Here is a 22,680-nt window from a genome sequence, read left to right on the forward strand (position 1 = left end):
GGACAACATCACTTACTTCTGGGGTGTTTGGAGGCTCATCAGCTCTTCTACACCCAGCACTCTGAGCATGAGCTGGTGATTCCCTGGGTAAGGAGTCTGTGCCGTGCCCTGAGCTGCCGTGGAGCAGGTGAAGGTCAGAGAAGGCAGCTGGGAGACGTGCTGCCTCTTTTGGCCCTCTCCTGCCGCTGTGCCAACCTCTGCCACGCTGGGAAGGCAAAATCAGGAGGTGGTTGCAGGGAGCCCGCTAAGCCCAAAGAGCAGTGTCTGTATGTCTGAGTCTGTTCTGTTTTAAAACCCTTCTTGCACACCCAGGGATGGCAAGAAAGGGACGGCTGCTACAAAGGTTCCCCCTCGTTCGTAGCTGTGAGAGCCTTGTAAGAGCTCCCCGCAGGCTCACTGGCAGTTAGAGTTTGCTGTAACAATAAGATTTCTATTTTTGCTGAAGTGTGACAAAGTCATCTCCAGGGCCACGTTCCCCATTTTATGTGGAAAAAAAAAAAGCAGCTTTTTTAAACCAGGATATAACATTTAACCATGCTACAGACTGATGGGTTCCACCCCTTGCTTTTTGAGGGGTTACAAGGAGACACGCAACCTACCAGAGAGCTCCGTTTTTGTATTTAGCCATCCCTGGCAGTTGCAGTCACCTCTGCCACACCTCTGACGAGGGTCAGATGAGCGAGCCCCCACTGTGGCAGCCTCACCTGGGGCAGAGGGAGGCAGGAAGGCAGCCAACATCCCCTGGCACTGAAGCATGTTCTACCTTACCTGGTGTGGGAGCAGCAAGCGCTGTGGTCGCTGCCAGCCTTGCACAGCCGTTATCTCCCTCACACCAGTTTTTCTCCACATCGTGAACTCTGCTCCAAGACCAAGTGCCACCTTCCTCGACATCCCCTCTTTCCCTGACTCAAAGCCGTTTTCCCTTTCGTTCTTTTTAATTCTTTCCTCGCTTTATTGCCGTCCAGCTCCCAGCACACCACGGAGGATCCTCCTTACTACCTGTAAACCCGTGTCCTTTCCTGCCTGCTCCAGAGGGGACGGTTCCACCCGGGAGCCTTCCCCAGCCGGGACGTGCAGCTCCCAGCGCTCCCATCCTTCCTGCCCTCACTCCGGCAGGCAGCTAGGAGCCATCCCTGCTCCAGGCAAGCAACCTTGCAAGGGGAAGGGAGATGAAGGGGAAGAGCAGACAGGCCCGGCAGCCAGGGGACGCGTGCCTTCGCCACATGCTACTGAAGGTCTCTGTAGAAGGACGGGATCCCAAGGCTAGAGCGTTGCGTCCTGCTTTCAGTTTCAAGCCTGTTCTGCAAGAGGAAGGGGCTTTTCCTCACGAACCACCACCGTCACAGCTGGGCTGGCTTCCAGTCCTGCTCTCGCCCCTTTCCTTTGTTCATAGGGAGCACTCAAATAGCCACGAAACAATGCCCGAGCCGCGCTGTATACACACAGCTCTTCCTGCCCGGCCTGCCCCAGCCCCACCGTGCACGTACTCCGCGGTGAGCAACCCGCGGTTGTGCAAGCACGTTTTATGGAGTGATGACAAGAGCTTCCACTGGCTTTGAGCTGCTTTAAAAAGAAACACACAGGCACCTTCGCGTGTTTACTCTGCGAGAGCAGCCTTAGGAAAACCAGAAAGTGCCCTGTGCGTGGAGGAACACCCGCCGAGAGCTGCACGCGGCTGAACCCACCACAAAAACCAGGGCTTGTATGTGGCAGAAGAAGCTAGGCTCGTTTTTTTTTAAACTACTCACTTACAAAAGGAAGAGCTTTTGCCTCTCTTTTTATTTTTATTGCGCTTGGACTGAGCTTTCCTGAGCCCCTCAGCAAGGCCTTTTTGTGACAGACCATATGAGTAAACGGTATTTCCCCTCAGCTGGCCACTTCCCACCACCCCAGTATCCTCAGAGGCCTCCCCGAGCAGGAGGCGAGCAGATGTGCCGCTGCTTCGTGTGGACCTGCGGCACGTGGAAATGGTCACTAGCAGGAAAGGATCACAGGAAGACGGTGTCACGGGTTAGGGACATGCTCAGTTATCCACCCAGAACCCAAAGGAAGAGAAAGCAGAGCCATGGCATGATGCTGAAACTTACCCCCCTTCTGAAGTATGAAAAGTGGACAAACCCTGAAGGTCATGGTGGTAACCAGGACCCGCGCGCCTCCCTTGGCTCCCATGGCTGCTCTCAGTGCTGCTCGAGTTGGTTTTCACCAAAGGCTTCTTGCTGTAAGCTCTCAAGTCTGCTTCGAACCCATTCAGCGGTCTCCGAGCAGACCTGTTCCCCGCGGTTTCACGCCGGTATCCATCGTATCTGTTCTGGTATGAAGCAGGGGGGTTTTTAGACAATTTGTATCCATGAGAAATCAGGAGGTCCTCGACACTGAACATATTGTGCTGGTTTCACTCACAGCTGCGCCATCAGAAAGCTCTTTCCAGCAGGACCCATCACTGGAAAAAAAAAAATCAAACAAACAGAAGACTGCTTTAAACACGGGAAGGCATCCTTCATCAGCTGGTGGGCTGCTGAAGCGAAGGGTTTCATCCCTCGGCCTCAGCCCTCCACCCTTACAATAAAGCACATCAGCTGAAGTGCAGGCAGATGCTGCTGGATCCCGTGCTGACCTTCCCCTACAACGCCCCTACACGTGCTCAGCCACGGAGCAGATGCCGTGCTGCTGACTCAGTCCATCTCGCCGACGAATTCAGCGCTGATTGCAGCTTTCAGATTTCGCCCAAATCCTTGCAGCAGAGGTAAACCCACCGTTTGACTCAGGCGTCTGCTTAAAAACCAGCTTTCCTCTGGTGTGCTCTGTATTCTGGGAGGAGGGGACGGGTTACAAGGCAACCTGCCTCTCCCAGCAGCTCTGCATATTCCAATTAAGAACAAATGTTCACATGAAGGACAATGTATGCATGAGAACAAAAATTCATTATGCAACCACATGAGAAACCCAGGTAATGTCATGCAATACCTTGTTAAACAGTCTTTTTTACAGATTATTTTCTTTTTGGCCTAGGTTGACCTGCTGGAAACCAGTAATTCTCAACTAGAATAACACAAAGCCTAAGGTTTCAAGCGTGCTCTGTTTTTACAGCACGCTTTCCCTGTGAAAAACGACTGAAATCAACCTGAGATGCCTGTGTCTGTTGTGTCTCGGTGATTCCCAACGCACAGGACAGTCCAGATTTTTCTCTCCGGTGACTGTCCTCAATTCTTCACCGACTCCAGCGGAGCTTCAGCAAACTGAATTAGCTGGCTGGAAACAATCTCTATTGTCTGCGCCGCCCTCGCAGCTTGTTATGGCAATTACGGAATACCCGTTCTTCCCTAGTTTTAAAATGGCTGGAAGGTAATCATCTATTCTGTAGGTTGTGCACAGCAAGGAACTGACCTGGAGATACTCCTCTGTGCCTGAACTGCGTTGCCGGAAAAAAGAATGGTGCATAAATGAGAAGTGAAACACGCAGGAATAGACTTGTTATGTAAAACATAAACCACTCAAGATGATTTTTGCTGCATAAGGACTTCATCTGACATGCCCGGTGAGTGGTGTGTGTCCTTCATAGCAGCAGGTCTACCTGAGGGACAGGAGCCCTGCGTTAGCAGCCGCTCAAAAGGAGATCGTCTCCGCAAACATCAGGAAAAGCAAGTACATTTTATACACAGGGCTCTAATGCTCCTCTTGGGCCAGAGGTAAGGGAGAACCCTCTTCACTGCTATTAACAATAATTTACTTTGGATGGAGCAACTACCGAGATGGCTGCTGCGCATTTAGTGGTGCTAAACCTCTCAGGCTAGCTACCCACAGAAGCTGATGGGTTGCCTTAGTACCTAAACCAGTTTCTGTGGCGTAGTGCTCCACATACTGCAGCCACCTTGCAGCTCTCCAGCTTTATCCCCATCCACTTTTTGCTCACGCCCTGTCTGCTGGATGCCCTGCGGCCGCTGGGGCCAGCCCAGTGCGTGGCTCCAGGCACACAGGGAGCCCCTGCAATGCCCTGGCCCCAGGGCAGCCCACGGTGTAGAAAAGCAGTTTTTTAAGGAGGAAAAACATGCACGTTTTAAATGCAGAGCCACGATTTCGCTGGCAACCTGCAAGGCTGCAAAAGTGGCTTTGCAGCCTGAGAGCCTGCTTAGCATTTAAACCGGTTTGTCTCTGGAGCTTAATGAATCTCTTCCCTTTTCACGCATGTAACACTACACACCCTTTAAAAACAGAGAAAGAAAGCTCTGTGCCGAAAATATTTTAGGAGTCTCCCTTGCTAGGACAGGACTCCAAATTCCCAGTAAGCGCTCTGAGTACCCGAGCCAGCAACCAGGCAGAAAGCAGGGAGGAGCAGGACCCTTCCCTGCTGGAGGGAAGGGAAGGCTTTGTGCTTTATTTTTGAGTGCTGACCTAAAAAGCTGATTTTCCATCCGCCCCCCACCCTGGACCGTGCAAGGAGCCAGGTAGGAGCAGAGCAAGGGGAACAGCTGGCTGCTAGAGCTGTTCAGCCTCTAACAAGAGAAAGATCCAATGTGACTACCAGAGACGGCAGAAAGCCCATCGGAGTGCTCGCAGGTGCAAGGAAGAAATGTGCTTTTCCTGCTATTATTGTCAGGCTGGAGCACGGCTTAACCCCCTCTCTGCCTCCTGCTGCAGCCACGGCGCCATCGGGGAGGCAAAGGCAGGGGACAAGGAACCCCCAGCCGTGGGGCTCGCTCTGATCCCCTTTTTGGTGAGGAGCGACTGGGAAGAGCAAAGCCCGCAGGACATCAACCATGTCAGCACCCAACGCTGGTAGGGACACCAGCCAGCTTTCCAAAACCGGTCGCAGCGCTGGGACACTCTTCCCACCCTCCCTTAGATAAATAAATCTAAAAAACTAAAATCAAAGGGATCGGACCGGCGGGAGTAGCAAAACCATGGCTGCGGTGCCGTCCTGTAAATAATCTGTGAGACTGGGCCAAAGAGTAAAGGCTGTGCAGAGCTTCTAATTTGAGGCAAGATCAACAACGCTGCAAAACAGTTTGTTTTTCCAGCGCTCATTTGTTTTGTTTGCCAATGACATCAGTGCTTTTCTGATAGGGTTTGCTTCCTGAGGATGCCTGCTATCTTGCCAGGGTTTCCGACTTGTCCCCGTCAGCCGGTACAGCTCCGCATTAAGCTGCAAACAGGGGCCAAGCTTTTCTCTGGAAACTTCTCCACGGCGCTGTCAGATGGAGAGGAGCGAGCGCGGGCTGAGCTGCGGAAATCTGCGTGGCCCCCGCGTGCACAAACACAATGGGGCCAATGGGGACCCGCAGCCCCGGGAGCTGGATACAATAGGAGAAAGGCCATCGGAGCACCTCGTCGCAGGGACGGTCTGTCCGAGAGCACGGATCCCATTGCTGCTCTGCAGAAAAGCCCCAAAGTCTCCTGAAAGTCCCTGAAGAAATCTGGTGCTCGGCTTTCCTCTGCGCTGCTCTCACAGCCCGTTCCTGGTAGGGGAATCGCACTGATTTCCGCTGGTGCTCTGCCTCTCTCTGCAGGTTTGCTGAGTGGCAGGGGTTCCCCAGCCTTATTTTTGGGGGTGCCACCACCACCACTGCTGGCAGTGATGGCCCAATGTCAACACCTGCAGCAGTGGCAACTGCAGCTCTTACCCCTGGGCTCCAAAAGGGCTCGTGTGCCACTAGGTCCTCTGTACGGCATTCAGGGCAGGCTCTCGGCGTGCTCCTTCGCTTGGTGCTGATCCTGGGGGAGCACCCACGCAGCTCAGCGGGATGCCAGAAGTGACAGGGAACTGGCACCGAGCTGGCTGCCCTCTGTTACACCTCTCCCTCCCTCTGTTACTTAAAGTGGAAGGTGGCAACCCTCAAACTGTTCAAACACGACCCCTGGAAGTCCTTCTTGCACACAACTCCCCCTGCCCACCTCTGCGTAACTATTTATAACATTTTGCGAGCAGTTCTGTACAACTTGACAGAAAGGAAAACAACAAAGGAGCATTATTCACATTGCAAAACGAAGCACGCAACCATCACGTATTGCCAAAATCGAGGCACCCTGCACGGACAAACGACTTGCTGCAGTCTGTGATTACGTGCCTTCAGGCTACTGAAGTCTGCAGGACTCCTGCCTCTTGTGATGCAGGGGGCAGGTGATGCTAGTCTTCACAGGCTTTATCTACAGCAGCTATCCAGACACTGCTCTGAAGACGGAGTTACTAACAGGCACCTGAATTACAAAGTGTATTATCTAGACGGGTCGCACATTAAGCTAGCTTATCTTCACTCACTTCTGTGAGAGTGCGCAGTGACATTATTCTCATTTTATATCAGACACGTGCCAGACAGAAGTATTTATGTAGACAGACTAAAGTGAAAACAGCCCTCTCTGTTCTAGGAGCCTAGTCTGAAGTGTCTGCAACCAGATTTTTCTGAAGCACAGTGTTAAAACTGAACGAGGTATGTTGAAAGCAACTGCTGCAAGAGCCCAGGGGTCTGCAAGTCGTGCCATGTGTGGCAAGCCAAGTGCCCACACAATGAAGACATGGGGTGACCCAAGAAGTTAGTTGCAGTAATTTGCCTAATTCCATCCCTCTGTCCACCTAATCCAGTACCAACACTTTCGCACAGGCAGCCTGCATCTCCCTCCCACCCCATGAGTTTCTTACCTCTCTGCACACCGGTGCCTTCATTCCCAGTTCCTTGGGAAACCGAGGAAAAGTTTCCCTGGGCAAGGCTTGGGCTATGCAGGCACACTCTGCTCATACATCCATAGGAGCAACGAGGGCACCAGCACTGTCCCTGCACCAAAAGCTGTGAGATGCTGATGGATGTGAAGAAAAAACCTTGGGAAAACGGAGCGGCTGGAATCAGAGACAGGTCTGCCGAGAACACACGCAGACGTCTCCGAGCCTCGTAACCATAGATCCCGTTCCTGAGAGTGATGGCACCACAGCTCTCAACCAAGAGGCTGGAAGGTTTCTTTTCTTTCCCTTTTTTAATGTGGGCAAAACAACATTCCTCCTCTCCTTCCTCCTCTCCCTAGTTTTTCTTGGAAATGGTTGAATTGGTTTGGCTGACGCTATTAGAATAAATTTAGCCTGAGAGAGACACGCAACCTGAAAGTCTCAGATCAAGCGATAAAAGCCTGACAGACTATAGCAGTGGAGAACAGGTTCTTGTAGTTGAAGTTACAATACTAGATGGTACTACTAGCTCAGACTAAATATAACCCTGAGCTACATCCCAGGAGAATATCCAAGTCTTTGTCCATTGTAATCTCTCCTGTTTTCTCACTCTGTTTTTGCATGTGTGCATACGAGACAGCTTATCAAAACCACACACACTCAGTGAGACGTTTACCTTGATTGTTTCACCCTTTTGGAGGCAGATGGGGCTGCAAAGGGCAGGCTGCTCTGCAGCCGTACCTGGCGTGCCGAGCCCCTGCCCTCCGCCCAGAACCACGGCTGCTGCGGAAAGAGTGGGCACCACGTTCGCTTGGTGACAGACACACGTTCAGATGGCGAAGAAGAAATTCATGCCATTAAAAAGTCTGAAACAGTAAGGTTCGCTATGATCGAGTATTGGATGGTTGATGCAAAGCTAGGCCAGGACACAGAGAAAAGAGGTTAGGGGACATTAGTGTAAGTCGGATGCATTCAGCTCAGTGGGCCCTAATTAAGCGTAGGCCCGGAGTAAGGCGGGAGCAGGGATGTAGCCAGAGCAGCCTCCAAGCCATTAGCAAATACCTCCTAGAAACTCTCAGAGGATGGGCGAAGGGCAAACATTATCTAACTTCAAACAAAACGGGGAAAGAGACAGATCTGAGGTATCATAGACCAAACAGCCTGGCTGTGGTATCAACTCAGACAGATTATTCAACCCACTTGTAAATACTTCTGGTAGGTGTTGATTTATCACGGAGCAGGAGGGAGAGGGGACGAGTGTGCGGCCCAGCAGTGCAATTTCCAGCTCCCTGCAACCCTGCAGCTGCATCCACTCCCACATGATAAAGTCACAAGAAAACAGAAAACACAGACTTGTCAAGAGCAAATTAAGTCTAGTCGATGTAATTTTCTTCTTCGACAGAGTCGGTAGCGTAGTGACTAGGGGGAAAATACAGAAGTTGCGCATTGGAAGGAGGAAAACTTTTGATGGATGCATGTGACAGTTTTATATGCAAAACAGGTGAATACAATTTATGTATAATATATTATCGTAGGTGGATATACAAATGTTCCAAATCTGCACTCAAGGAATAGTGAGTAAATTAAATGTCAACCTGAAAAGACACACAAGGGCTCTGCCGGGGGTTTTGCTCTATTCAGTATTTCCATTAATAACTTGTAAATTAGAATAAAGATTACAATTACAAATCAGTAGGGAGTGCTATGAACATTTTCAGGGATTACAATTAGAATAAAATCTTAATAAATTAGAGAACCAATCTGAAGCAAATGACTGAGATTCAATACAGGCAGGTGCAAAGCACCACGCTGAAGAAGGAAGATGTGTAACTGCAAAATGGAGCGGTGCAGCAGAAGGGTCTCGGGGCCTAGAGCCACACAGAGAAAAGGCATCAAGAATAGTGCAGGCCTTGGCACCCAGAGGTGAGCACATTTGGAGATACCCCAGGAGGAGCATCTCGTGTCAGGCTGTCCTGCTCCTCTCCGTGCCCAGCCCTGCACCCAGTTTTGGGCCCTGCCTCTAGCTGCTCCCTGCCAGCCGCTCGCAGGAGTGACAAAAGGTTTACGGAGTGTGACCCCTCGAGAAAAGGCTACAAGAAGCGGCCTTGTTTAGCCGGAGGAAAAGGGAGGAGGGATTGGGGTGAGAGAATGAGACATGATAACAAGTTTCAGATATGTCAGGCTGCTAGCAGGCAGCGATAATCTTGTCCTGCTCCCTGCTGATGTAGGAACCTGAAGTGATTGTCTCAGCAGGCAGCACGAGAGGCTTAGGTTAGACATTAGGAGAGACGGTCTAACCATGAGCATAGTCAAACATTGCTTACCCTGGGAAGCTACAAATCTCCGACAATGGTTTTCAGGAACAGGCTAAATGGACATCTATCAGGAACAGTGGAAATAAAGCAGATCCTGACCTAGACACAAGGGATTTGGGACAGAAACTTAACAGTTTGACATTCCTCCACCTCCCCCCAGCCCCAAAGGTATTGCTTTGGTGAAATGCCCCATACCTGTAATTTTGAATATTTGACTAGACGATGTATTACTTGTTTCCCACTTGATTCCTCAGCTGCAGTTTGTTGGCCTCCATTCTCTCCTAGGGGCCTACACTCACACGAACAACGCCGCTGCACCTCCACCAGGAGCCACACGCAGGTGAGGAGGACCAGCACGCAGCTCTTTGGGAGGTAAAGTCCCAAAACGAGCACAAGGCACAAGAAACACCACACGCTGAAGGAGCCTGCGCACAGAAGAGGCAGCAGATGGCCCGAGCGGAGGCACAAGGACGGGTCCCAACCAGAGGACTGGGATCAGATCTGGACACACACCAGGCTGAGCTTCAAGGCAGTTCCCACTACAGCCAACACCACACCAAGGGTTTCAAAGCCACTCGTGCTAAATGCATAATCAGCTCTGCTGACCACACGTGAAGACGTGCCAGAGTCATTGCTGGAAGATAATTCAGTGTTATGGCAGCTCCACATGCCTTCCCAGGTGTGTGTCTCTCATTCGTCTCACAGAAATGAAAAAGAAATCTGTGAATTTTGTGTTTAATCCTCATTACCTATGGGCAGGAGGGTTCACATTTTTTTTCTGTAATACAGAGGTTCACAGAAAGGGAAAATTATAGCTCACGTCCTCTCCGCAGTCTTTGAGCAAGAAGTCCTCACTGAAATCACCAAGGAGCCGAGCCAGAGAATAAATGAATGATCCAACGTGGCTCCGATAAAATTAGGAAGTGGGGAGGAGGAGAGGAGTGAGTGTTAAAGAAGGAGTTTATCTGTAAGAAGGTAGTTATTCCTGTCTTTTATCTCGCTGGCACAGATGCATCAGCAAACCCACCGGGGCATGAGAGAGAGCACCGCGCGCCTCCTCCGCTGGGGGAGGCCGTAACGAGTGACTGCTGCTCTCCCCCTCTGCTGTGTTTCAGGTCAGGTTTCAAGGCTTGCCTTCTCGGATTTGCCAAGAAAAAATGGCACAGAGCTAGATTTATTTTTTTAAGTGCTGTGGGTGTTTGAGTATTGGGTTCACATAATGATGAAATACGTGTCCGATGGTGCGTGGCTGGGAGGTTGTATCTCAAATAGTGTCGATTTTTAAATTTGCTGTAGCCTAACCCAGCGCTGACTGAGCATTCATTTGCTGAGGCTCCGAAGCATCCGAAGAGAAATAAAGGCATAAACGGGGAGAGGAAACGTCCAGGCACGCACAGACACCACTGCTCGCGTTAGCTGGTTTTCAAAATGTCAACGGCTCGCTCCCACCGACGACAGAGCAGCACATTGCTGCACTGAAATCCGTCCAGATTTTCTTCAGAGAGGGAGCAATTGTTAAGGAGCGCTCGCTGCTACTCTGCACAGCAGATATAACGAGTTCTTAGACCAATTGGCAGCATATGGTATATTTCCCCAAATGACAGCTTTTGTTTGTCGCAAGAAGAGAACAAAATAGTACATTTATTAAACAAAGCGTAATTAGCTAACTCTTTCCCTCCCCAAAAGGAGCTATAGAGAATATTGTTTAGAACCCAGATGAATGTTTCCATGCTGTTATGACACTTCTGTACGGAGAGATCCATCGGGGTTGTGCTAGAACAAAGCAAATGCAATCACATTTGTTGTTCACATCTTAAAATCAGGATGCTAAGGGCTAATCATCTCACCTCAAATACCTGTGGGCAAAGTGCTAATAAGCAACACCCACACTAAGACTGCATGAGTGAGCTTTTTTTGTTTTTTTTGTAATTGTTTTTTTTAACAGAAACACTCTCATTTGTACAAACAAAACAAAACAAAACAAAAGGATGTCAATAATAACTATTAAATACTTAAAAGTACAAATTTCTAATAAGGGATCCATCACGAGGCTGAATTTCTTTGAGGTGACGGTGACATGACTTATAGAGCCTGGGCTTCGTGATCAAAAGGATTACGCACATTAGCATCCTACTAATCACAGCAGGACGGGCCGGCCCATCAGGCCAGGGCTCACGGAGGAGCGATCCGTAAACAAACACTTTCTCCCGCTCACAAATGCGGCTGGGAGCGGAGGCGCTCCGAGCTTGGCATGGTCTTCTCCTCTTTCAAAGAGATAAGGATTGTGTCTGCTGGGGTAAATAAATTCTCAGCGTAGCCTTACACGTCTGTTTGTTTACTCATTTTCAGACATTACCATCCTCTCCTGTGCTGTTATCCCTTTTATATTACCCTTGTATGTATAATTGAGTGCCCTCTCTTCTGGATTGACCCTCTGCTTCTTCCTGTATTATAGACGTCTTTGATCTTCCTTTCTTGCGTCTGTGTGTCCTGCCTTGTAGTCTCAGCAGGATTTCCCCCCGACCCCTTGCACTACCAGAAAATAAAAGCCAAAGTAGCACTTGAGAGCATTAGTGTAGAAAAAAGTAAGACAGGCACCTCTCCTGCGCACCGGTAGGGTACGTACATAGGGGTGAAAGGCAGCACAGCTCCTGAGCACAGAGGAGCCCCAAGGACCAAGAAGGCCAGCAGCAAGCAGCGTGATGAGGGAAGAGGAACTATCCTAAAGTTTCAGAAATGGCTGGTAAATTTTCCCTTCCGTTGCCCTACCATTTGAGATGGTCCAAGTTATGGCTGACGACTTCTATTAATATCCCAGCTGCAATACACTTGGGCGACAAAGAGTCTGCTGCCCGTTTCTGTTCTCTGCAGGCACTGCCAATACCAAAAGAACTGCGGGTTATCTCTGCGTAGATGTGAAAAGATGCCATCAGTTCACAGAGAGACCTTAACGACCACATCAAGACCACTGGAAGGCTGACCAGCCCCTTCCTTTGTCGCTGGAACCGGTGAGTAAGCTTCCCCAGCAAGCCCCAGTCCACTGGCTCTTAAAACAAAGCACAATAACAAGGTTGCAGAAAGTGAGATAACCCTTTCCACTCAAGCAGTGAAAAACAACATCTGTTAAAAAACAAATAAACTGGTGTAATGGCTTCAGCGAGAGACCCAGAGGATTTTAGAGATGCAGCTCTTGTTTGGGTCGACACATTGTGAAAAGCAAATTACAAGAGAACAATTGTTCCATACCAAGCTCTCCCACCCCTGAACTCCCTCAAGGTTAATTAGGATGGCCTTTGGCCAAATTAATTAGAAGATCTGGACAGGACTTTGCTCTGCACTCATAACTAGTTCCAAGGTGACTGAGAAGTTCAGAAATGCATCACCTCCCAAATAAAGTCTGCTTGGCAAAAACCAAGCTCACATGTGCCATGTCATTTCTCTAGCAATCAGGAGCAACACTTAAAAGTAACCTAACCAGGCAGCTAAGGGCAGAAGATTTTCTGCATCCTTCCCACTGAACAATATGCCCTTGTTTATTTTCTGTGTGCTTTTTAGGTCACAAGAGGCCAGTGAAATTGCATCGAAAGAACAATATACCACTGTAACATGCCACTTGACACACACAGCCAGGCAGGCTCTGAACGGTCAGTATTTTCCAAGAGCTGGCGAACACACGCTGCAGCAAGGAGAAAGCATGAACACCCCCACCAGAAGGGGGGATGCAGAAATGGGGCCCAACCTTTGAAACAACAGCCTGAGCTGGCATTTTGCAGCACGCTGTGCCCAGTGGGACACCCTAGGGAGCATCCTGCCACCAGGGGTAGGAGCTGCCCTGGGCAGCAACCTGCCTTGGTTCCCTCCCTACTCACGCTGCCCTCAGCATCCTCGGCAAAGGGGATAGCTGGCAGGACCACACTTTTTCCTCCACGTACCTTGGCGCGCGGTAGAACTGCAAGAACATGACAGGGTAGGGCAGGTCTAGCCTCGGCGATTGGAAACTGGAAGCGCTGGGACAAACTGAGGCTCTCGCAGCGGCTGCATCCCTTAACTGCACAGCCCTTCTCTGTCATTAATCCGATCGTTTTCGGTCTGAAGCTGGAAGGTTGCTGTTTTCCACGTGCCTGCTCCCCACAAGCAGCAACAGCCTTTCTGGGCAGAACCAGAACTTTTAAAGCAATGAAAAGAAAACGCTCCAGCTCACGGGAAGAAGCACAGCTGAACGCTTTTCGGCAGGACACAATTCTCGTCGTCACCGGCCAAGATTTAACGTCTTGCCTGTGTGGATCAGCCTGAGCGCTCAGTTAGATCATATTTTCACTTAAAGACACGGGCTGGGGTAACTCAACATGCAGGGTCCACGCCACAAAAAAAAGCTATTATTCTCAACTCTTGACAAAACAGGAATAAATAAATAAATAAATAAATAAATAAATCTTAGATGCAGGAGTCCGCTGGCACAGACCCAGGGGCAGAGCGAGGCCGTAATTTGTAATTCGGAGCCAATTACCAAGTGACATAACGGCGCAGATCCCCTCTGTAACAGCAAGCGCTTTGAAACAACAAGGAAAAGGGAAACAAACCACCAGACCCCCCCGACTGCCGGGCAGCACCGCAACGAGCGCAGACCCCCATAGGGGAGCCGGCTGGTGCTTCCCACCCCGCTGCCACCCCCTGCTGCCACCCAGCACGCCGGGGACCCCCGCGGGCTGCTCCAGCCGCGGCACCCCCCGAGCTCCCCGGGGGACCGGGGGGCTGCCGGCGGACCCCCCCCTCCCCTCAGCGAGGGGTCCCAGCAGGTGCAGGGCGGGGGTGCCGCGACCCCACCGCCTCCGCCAGCTCCTCCCCGAGCCCCCCCGGCCCGCTCCGCTCCCCCCGGCCCGGCCGGCACTCACCGCTCCGCCGGCGGCCCTCGCTCGGGTGGCGGCGGGGCCGCCGCGCTCCGCGGCAGCCGGGAGGCGCCGAGCCTGCGGGGCCCGCCACCCGCGGCGGGGCGGGACGGGGCGGGACGGGACGGGACGGGCTGGGATGGGATGGGACGGACTGGGACGGACTGGGATGGGACGGGAGGAGCGGGGCGGAGCGGCCGCGGGAGGCTCCCGGGGCCCGCCCTCCCCCCCAGGGCGTCTGGGGCTCGCTTGGAGGCTCCCGTCCTGCCCCCTCTTTCCGGGTATAATTCAAGGGATGGGGGCTTGGACAAGCTGAGCTAGCGGGTGGCAACCCTGCCCGGGGCAGTGAGGTGATCTTTGAGGTCCCTACCATGTTTAACCGTACAGGCTTGGGGCAGAGTGGCTGGAAAGCTGTGCAGAGGAAAGGGATCTGGGGGTGTTGGTCGATGCTCGCCTGAACGTGAGCCGGCAGTGTGCCCAGGTGGCCAAGAAGGCCAGCGGCATCCTGGCCTGTGTCAGGAATAGTGCAGCCAGCAGGACCGGGGAGGTGGTCGTCCCCCTGTACTCTGCTCTGGTGAGGCCTCACCTCGAGTGCTGTGTTCAGTTTTGGGCCCCTCGCTGCAAGAAGGACATCGAGGCCCTGGAGCGTGTCCAGAGAAGGGCTACGAAGCTGCTGAAGGGCCTGGGACACAAGTCCTGTGAGGAGCGGCTGAGGGAGCTGGGGTTGTTTAGTCTGGGGAAGAGAAGACTCGGGGGAGACCTTATTGCTCTCTACAACTACCTGAAAGGAAGGTGTGGGGGGCTGGCGGTCGGCCTCTTCTCGCAGATAACCAGTGATAGGACTAGAGGGATTGGCCTCAAGTTGCGCCAGGGGAGGTTTAAGTTGGAAATGAGGAGACATTTCTTCTCAGAAAGGGCAGTCAGGCATTGGAACAGGTTGCCCAGGGAAATGGTGGTGTCACCGTCCCTGGGGTTGTTTAAGGAAAGGCTGGACGTGGTGCTTAGGGACATGGCTTAGTGGGTGATATTGGTGGCAGGGGGATGGTTGGACCAGATGATCTTGGAGGTCTTTTCCAACCTTATTGATTTGATGGTTCTGTGTTTCTATGATCGCAGCCCACCATCACAAGCCTGCTCACTGGGCGCTTCGCTGCGAAGCTGAGCTGGGGACACGTCCAACGGCGGTGCAACCCTCCAGGAAGGTAATGCAGAAGGGCCTGACCCTGGAGCCCTGCTGGGAGCACGCTCCCATGTGGGGCAGATGATGGAAAATATCAACTTTACCTGCATGGGGATGATCTGCAGAAAGAGTCCAGCAAAGAGGGAGAGGGACCAGAGTGCATCCTTCCTCAGCTGCCACATCTGCTGGCCTGGGCAGACCACGTGCCCAAAGGGCTCGTCCTTGCCACGGTTTTCACTGTGATATTTGGGAGCATTATTGGTTGCCTGCTTCCCCACCTCTCCACTCCCCGTCATTTATTCAGCCTCAAGAAACAGGTGAATCATTTGAAAATCTACTTCAGTTTAATGACGCTCTGGAAAGGACATGTTTGTGAATCATTTACTTCAGCAATTGCTTGGGCCCGCCAACTGCTCGCCATGTCTTAATTGACTTTTACCCTAGGCCATCAAAGCATGTTCACAAACAGAGCCCTATTCAATACGTGCTCTGCCTAAGAGTGGGAAAGCAAGGGCTGGAAGTTGAGTGATGACTCCCAAGAGTTGGGCAGGAGAGCCCAGAACCAGGTGCAGGTTCCTGGTGCCCTGCTTTCAACGTAATCATCATTGCCCTGCTTTTCTTCAGGCATCTCCTTTTGCCTTCCAGCAGCGAGGCTTTGCTTGCAGCCTCTGGCACGTGAAGCGTCCCCCAAGGGCAGCACCACTGGTGGCAGGGGGACCTCCAGCAGGACCCTGTGCAGCACCTCACACCCCAGCCCTGCAGGGTACCTGTGCAGCTCCCGCAGCTTTGCTGGTCAGGTAGCCCTGTATTTTGCCCACAGCAAAGCCTTGTGGCTGACAGTAAATGAGCAGAAAGATTGGGTTTTGTCAGAGCACAGCTTCTTGTGGGCGTGATGGTAGCACAGGTTTCTGTCATAGAGGCCTAGCTGGCACTATTTAAGGTTTATTATTTAAATATCTTGACTCTGACAGGCAAATTGGGAGCTGTTTTTTTAATACCTGTCTCTACTGTCTTGTATGAAAAAATAAATAAAAATCCAGGACGATTTCCTCATCTGCATGGCTGCACCTCGGGGCTGTTTGCTTGGCTGTAGGAGATGGTCCTGTTGACATCCCTCCTTCCCGAGCCCAAACCTCCCTGTTGGGGGTTAGGACACAGAGCAAGGCCAGGAGCTGCTGCGGAACTGGGAGATGGTGGGGGGGCACCAGCTGGAGCAGCCCCTCTGGAGAAGGAAGCCTGTGTCATGTTCTGAACAATGTCAACGTGAAGGGAAGGGTCAGGTCCTTGCCCTCAGGAGTTCACTGCCTGCAGACAGCGCGATAAAAGCACACAAGGCAGCACACCCCAAAGCCGGGTGCCGGTTGCATTTCTGTGTTTGGGGTTATTTTTGTTACACCTCTTCTGAGGGTACGTGGTGGGCTGCAAAGGGAGGTGCAGCCCTTGAATGAAGGCATTTCTGCAAATTTGTTAGGAGTCCTGCATTCTCCAAAGGTTTCCTTAAATCAAATGAGAAACAGCTTTCCTCCTAAAACAAAGAGAACAGCCACCTGTGCTTCTGGCTCTCCTGTTACAGAGAAAAGCCTGAAAACACGACCTGGACGTAGCTCTGCGGTCTGACACCAGAAAGCAAATCACATCATTTTCAAGATGATCTGGGCATTCTCTCAGGCTGGATTCACAATTAGCGATTGTGAACAGCTGCAGCCCCAAATCCCACGTAAGGGGGGCTGAGCAGAGGACTGGTGTATGGCACAAAGACACGGGACTGCGGCTGGGGAGCTCTGAGCGCTGCGCTGGGCTCTGCCCCTCCCCAGCAGTGTGGCTTCTGGGGACTTTTTTTTGCCCCTCCTGCATCTTGCCCTCAGCCTGCTAGCGAGCAGACTCTTGGGGCAGATGGAGCTTCTGGTTTTGCCCCAGCTCAGTGCCCAGATCAGTGGGGTCATGGTCTCACTCAGGTTGAGAAGGGCAAGGATGCTTGGAGAAAGGCAAAGATGAGGAAAAGCAGAGGAGGAAAGCAATTCTGCTTTTTTTTTTTGTGTGTGTGTGTGTGATCGCAGTAAATGTGCATGGCCAGTGGAGCATTGCTCCCCTGCAAAGCCCACGGTCCTGCGGAAATGTCCCTCTCCTGGCTCTTTCTGGAGAAGGGGACCACAGTTTGACCATCTTCTGTTTGGCACTCCCAACCTGAAACAGCTGTAAGAACTAAATGTGGCTGCGAGAGAAACATACAAATGGGGTCTGCAGAAGAGGAAAGAGCCCTGAAGCATCTGGCACAGGGCTCGGCCACTGAGGGCTCCTGAGGTGGGCGAAAATCAGTGACGCAATGAGACAGGAGAGGACAGAGCCATTATTGCCACTTTGGGTGCTCCGCATGGCTCGCAGTGGGCAAGAAGGGCAAAGAAACCACGAGTCAAAAGCCATTTGCGAGCATGCACAGCAAAGCTGTGGCATGGGGCACGGGGAGGCTGCCCCATCCAAGCAGGAGGTAAGGCTGTCCCCTGCATCCTGTCCCATGGGTCTGCGTGCCCGGAGGGAGCACTGAGGCTTGGCTCCTCGGGAGTCAGTTAGCCTCGAGTTTGAGTTAGTGGCCGTTATAGGGAGAAATCATGGAAAGCAGGAACGCACAAACACGGGAGAGGCAGGCCAGATGGGGGAAATACAGATGAGTTAATGCGCAGGGAGGGGAAAAGGAAAAACACGGCGCATGCTGCACACCGGCCAGCTCCTCAGCCCCAGCACTGCTGCTGGCCGTTGCTGTGTGATGAGTGAATGGGAAGTCCTGGTCTGCTCGGTGCAAGTTATTGCTGCTTTATGCCTTTATAATTCGCTCTGGCCTGAAAGCCTCCCTCACCAGGACTCTTCTGTGTTTTGTCTCCCATCATCAGCACTGCTGCTCAGGGCCAGAGCTGTCCTGCCATCCCTACCTAGCTTGTTGCAAGCTTTCAGCCTTGTATCTTTAGGTGATCTTGTGTCAGTGTTTTTTACCTTGAGGTCAACCAGATTCCATCAAATTTTGGTGTGGTTTTAAGTGGCTAGGTACATTAATTATTCCCTGAAATGCAGTAACAGCATTTGTCTTAGATCCAGTTGCTGGGGATGTATTTAGGAACACACGCTGAAATCACCACATACCTGAAGTTTACCATAACTAACTAGCCACAGATGTGCTATTAAAACCGTGCTTATTTTTTCCTCTTGTCCGTCCTATATGGCATGTTACAGCCACGATATATGAAACTTTCTTAGACCAGATGCTATTCATAAACAAAACAGATATTACACTTTTGCAAGAAAACATGTCACATTGCTCCTCCCGCCAGTAATCACCTGTTTATAGAATTGGCACCTCTTCAGTTTGGAACAGAGGAGCTTCAGATATTTTATAGCTACATCAAGGGAAACACTAAGCATTGCCATGGAGAGGAGATGTTTTCGTTTGTCCTCCGTACTTCTTTAGCTGTATTTTGACCTGATATTTGGGGATTCAACTTCTTAACTACTTTACCACTTCCTAAGTGTCCCAGCGAAGTGGATGGGATGGGTGTGTATGGAACACAGGGAAATAGTTCACGATACCGGGTGGTGACTGCCCTGCAAGGACGATGTAATACACACCAGTCGGTTTGTGCACAAGGTGTCGGACCAGAGGCTGCGATAATTCGTCAGCAAACGGATAGAGCGTGGGGACAGCAGGGAGGTCTCACAACTGGCTCTGACTTTGAGGGAGGGTGCAGTGGGAGAAGTGCCTTTGCCTTGGTCAGTCTTTGCTGCAGTCTGAGCTGTGGCTGTGTAACTCAGGCAATTGCTGGCTCTTGGACACTGTTTTTTTTGGAAAAAGGTACAAGGCAGTCACTGACACACCGCTACATAGGCTGCCAGAGAGTAGTGGGTCGGTGCGCTGATGGAGTGTATTTTCCTTTAGATATAAGGACTAAGTGAGCATCTGTATCACACCTGAATGTATGATGGAGGGACAAAAAAAATGGATAAAAAACTAGAAATAAAAGAGTAGTTAACCCGGAGGAACCGTACACACACACTGTGTGTGAAGACACCTGAACATTGAGGAGGCTGCTGAAGAGATTAAGAGGTGTGGCACGCAAATTACCCTTCAAATTTTAGCTGTTTTACATTTGAGAAAATTAGGTAGTGTTTTTAAAACTTTTGAAGTGCTAAGTATTGTTAAAATAATCCTTGCAGCTCTTTCATTCAAGGAGTTGGCTCAGGGTGCTCAGGAAATATTAATGAGTTTCTCATCACAACACCCCAGAGAGGTGGGAAGTTCTAACAGGAATTGCTCCCATCACCCAGACCGGGAACAGAACTGTTAGGCCTAATTTTTCAGAAGAGTTTTCTGACTAAAATATTTGTACAGTCGTTCAGCTGGAAAGCTCTCAAGAAGGACCGGAAGCTCCAGCAGGCCTCCCGGGAAAGTGTTGGGACTGGGGATGGAGAAGGGGCAGGAGAAGGCAGGGGTGGATAGAAGGGGAAAAGTTGGGCGATAGCAAAGAATATTGGTGCTGGATCTGGCCTACTTTTCCTAGTTTAAAATTTGGATGCCCACTGCCCTACAGAAGGCTGATCTGCATTAGGTCAATGGAAGTAATAGGGATTTGATGCCTTAAGAACAAGGGTATACAAACAGTACACTAGAGACATTACTGCATCTCTGCTGATGTCCACAAGCCTAGGTATGAAGGCCAAGGGCTGTGATGGCCACATCATCGTTTCTGCTAATGATCCACGTGTCACTCATTAGGGAGTGAAGTCTTGCAGACGATGGCAAGTGAGGTCATGGCTGAGAACAGACATTTGAGGTGTATACAACGGAGAAGTGGTCTTTTTGCAAGCACAGGTGAGGTTTTAGCTTTATTTCTCTAGTCAAAAAGCAGGGGCTAGCAAGGGCTGTGATCCCACTAACACCACTGTGGAATAATCTGATGAAAGCACACTTCAAATAAGGTAAAAGAAGAAGGTACTCTGGTTGGATCTCATATATTACCACAAGATCTTGATGATCTAAATGCCCACTTCATTGTTATTTGGGGTGCTTGGCTGCTCCCAGCCAACACTCCTTAGCCCCCGGGGTCATGCCTGATATCCAGTGCTCGTCTGGTCAAGCAGTTGGGTGCACCCTGTCCTCTCGCAGAGTTTTGCACCACAGCACTGTCAAACTGTGACTGCAGATTCACTGTGGAGAGGCCAGATAGTGACCTACTGACAGCACGGTGAAGGCTGAGAGCAAATTCAGGTTGCCCACAGGCATCGGCTGAAGATCCTTTGCCTTTTTCATGAAGCTAATTACAAAGCTACTTTGAAAAAAAAAGCCACTTCATCTTCAGAACAGCTGCAAGCATGTTCTTAGCAGCACAAATAATTTAACTGACGAGCACACAGTGTGTATGCTGAGCAGCTCTTTATCTGGGAGAGCGGAGGCTGAAGTAGTGGGGCACCTGATGGAAGGGACGCACACGAGGTGGGGTGATAAAAGCATGCAAAGTAATGTAGAAACAGGACAGGTAGTTTGGGAATGTCTCCTCCCTTTGCTGAACATACACATATAAACAGTTAGCTGGAAGATGGCAAACCCAGTACTGATGTAGGGATTTGTACTTTTTTCTGCTGCAGGCAGTTAGGCTGTGGCAATCACTGCTCTAAGATACAACTGAAGCCCTGGGGTTCATGAGGAGCAAATGAAAAACATATACAGGCAACAAAAGAACCCATGGTTGCAGCAGTAAATATCAAGGAGTAGAGTCTGGAGGGGTTGCGCTCTGCAGTAAGCCCTTCCCCAAGGACCACAGGTCCACATTGGGGAACGGGGGAACATCACGGAAATAGTGCATTTTAATACCAAACCACAGCACACAATAAAACGGCTCTTGTTATAAATGCTCTGCGGCATAGCTCCTATTAGTTCCATAAGGATTTAAATAATAGCTATTTAACTTCAGCTCACCAATTCCAGCCTTCAGCTGTAGCAGCATTAAATTTTAAATCGTTTATTTCAAAGGGCAACACTGTCCTTTCTGAAATACTGCCTCCCTGCCATGCATCTACATGAGCTCATTTTATGAGATATCAAGGGCAGAAAACATTTTATTTTACTTTATTTTATTTTGTTTTGTTTTGTTTTGTTTTGTTTTGTTTTATTTTATTATTTTATTTTGTTTTGTTTTATTTTATTTTATTTTATTTTATTTTATTTTATTTTATTTTATTTTATTTTTCTGTAGAAGAAGCTCGGCGTGGTGGCAGGGGCGGGAGCATGAGGCAGGGCTGCCTGTAATGGGACTACTCACAGAGTTCAACAAAAGTTTGCAAGACCCCTTCATGCCAGGCCGTTCCCACAAAAAGCCTCACCCAAAAAGCTGAAATTACAGTCTGTTAAAGAGAAAAAATGTGAGAATGGCTTGTAATTTTGGAACCAGAAGAGCTATGTTTATCTCCCAGAGATCAGCCCCTTGAAGGCACGAGTGTCGCTCGGGGTTGAAGAGCCACCAGAAAGGCCGCGGAGGGACGGCTTTTGGACACAGAGCACAAGGAATCTGTCTCCTTGGGGCAGGCCGCTCCGGTTATCTAGCTGATACACACCAGGATGGTGCGGCTTTCTGTATCCAAACACATCTTGACACGGGAGATTACACAGATCCCCGGGCTCTGGAGGGCGGCCAGGGCAGCGCAGCCGCCCCACGCAGCTCTCCGTGAGGGGAACAGGCAGGGGCACCGCAGAGGTTTGTTATCAGGAGCAGGGACCTGTCATTCTGATGTGCCGGCGGGGTCAAGGGATTAGGGCTCAAATCCATTCTTAATAGAAAAATCTTTTCAAAGTGCCTGCCTTGAAGCTGTGAAATCACCTCAGGAGCGTGCTGTTATCTGTGGGGGCAGCACAGGCCCACCTCTGCATCAAGCGTGGGTCCAAAATAGAAAAATATAGCTTCGTAAAGCATCCCCGTGGCACAGAGGCATGCTCGACAAGCTGCTTTCCTTCCCCCTCACTCCCACCGGTGTACAGGTTTAGATGTGAGTGGGGTCTTCAGACCCATAGTAATAAACTTGCCTTGTGCTTGTATAGTTTGTTCTTGCAGCTAACTCTTACTCACTCTTGTATTGTTTTTTCAGGAGAGTTTGCACTTACTCAAATACTGCTCTCATCCCCCTTTCCTAACTGGTGTCCACTTGCAGCGCTTCTGGAGGGACTGGAGAGGAGACACTTCTTCGAGGAAAGTACTCATACCCAGAACTTTCTGAGCAACATCATGGAAACACAATTTTGCTGGATAACCTGTTAAATTACAACAACTGTGCAAAGGATCACAGCACCAACAGAACATACGCCTGCACCATAAGGGGTTGCAGGTGTGTAGGGGGTGTATTTTAGCATGGAAGTCTTTGAAGTCTATTAATTTCTTAAGCAGTCTTGTGGAAGCTGATACTAATATTACAAATAAGTCTTGTTTGGAAGGTGGGGAAGTCCAAGCTCTCATGCTAAATGCTTTTCTTGTTAAGCCGAACTCCTCCATTTCCCTCCATCTGTCCAACACCAGAGGGAAAATGGAACCAAGCACCAAAATAATAAAAAACTTTAATTGGGCAAAGCCTCATTCAGATTAATCAAAAGGCATCCGTGTGCATTTTACTGGGTTGTTT

General features: G+C 50.4%; 1 protein-coding gene and 1 long non-coding RNA gene across 8 annotated transcripts in view; one reads left to right on the forward strand and one right to left on the reverse strand.

The window, feature by feature from the left end:
• JCAD (junctional cadherin 5 associated) overlaps positions 1-22,680 on the reverse strand; it is a 57,676-nt gene that overhangs the window by 13,320 nt on the left and 21,676 nt on the right. The window contains exons 1-3 of one of the 7 annotated variants that reach the window (XM_040546538.1): positions 13,857-13,954; positions 2,401-2,440; positions 2,088-2,308 (exon numbers count right to left, since the gene is read on the reverse strand). Coding sequence is in view for 6 of the 7 variants with exons in the window: in XM_040546532.1 (XP_040402466.1) it covers positions 2,088-2,380 (293 nt within the window). In the remaining variant the exon portion in view is untranslated. Of the gene's footprint in view, positions 1-2,087; positions 2,441-6,631; positions 6,746-12,833; positions 12,849-12,896; positions 12,941-13,856; positions 13,962-22,680 lie in introns of those variants that run through there. The other 6 variants (XM_040546536.1, XM_040546535.1, XM_040546532.1 and 3 more) reach the window with 6 other exon arrangements.
• On the forward strand, positions 75-12,284 carry LOC121064667. Its single transcript, XR_005816615.1, has 6 exons — positions 75-266; positions 3,010-6,940; positions 8,052-8,150; positions 8,440-8,572; positions 9,250-9,643; positions 10,261-12,284. It is a non-coding gene; the product is annotated as an uncharacterized LOC121064667 (long non-coding RNA).

The sequence above is a fragment of the Cygnus olor genome, chromosome 2, assembly GCF_009769625.2.
Source record: "Cygnus olor isolate bCygOlo1 chromosome 2, bCygOlo1.pri.v2, whole genome shotgun sequence".
NCBI classification, from domain to species: domain Eukaryota; kingdom Metazoa; phylum Chordata; class Aves; order Anseriformes; family Anatidae; genus Cygnus; species Cygnus olor.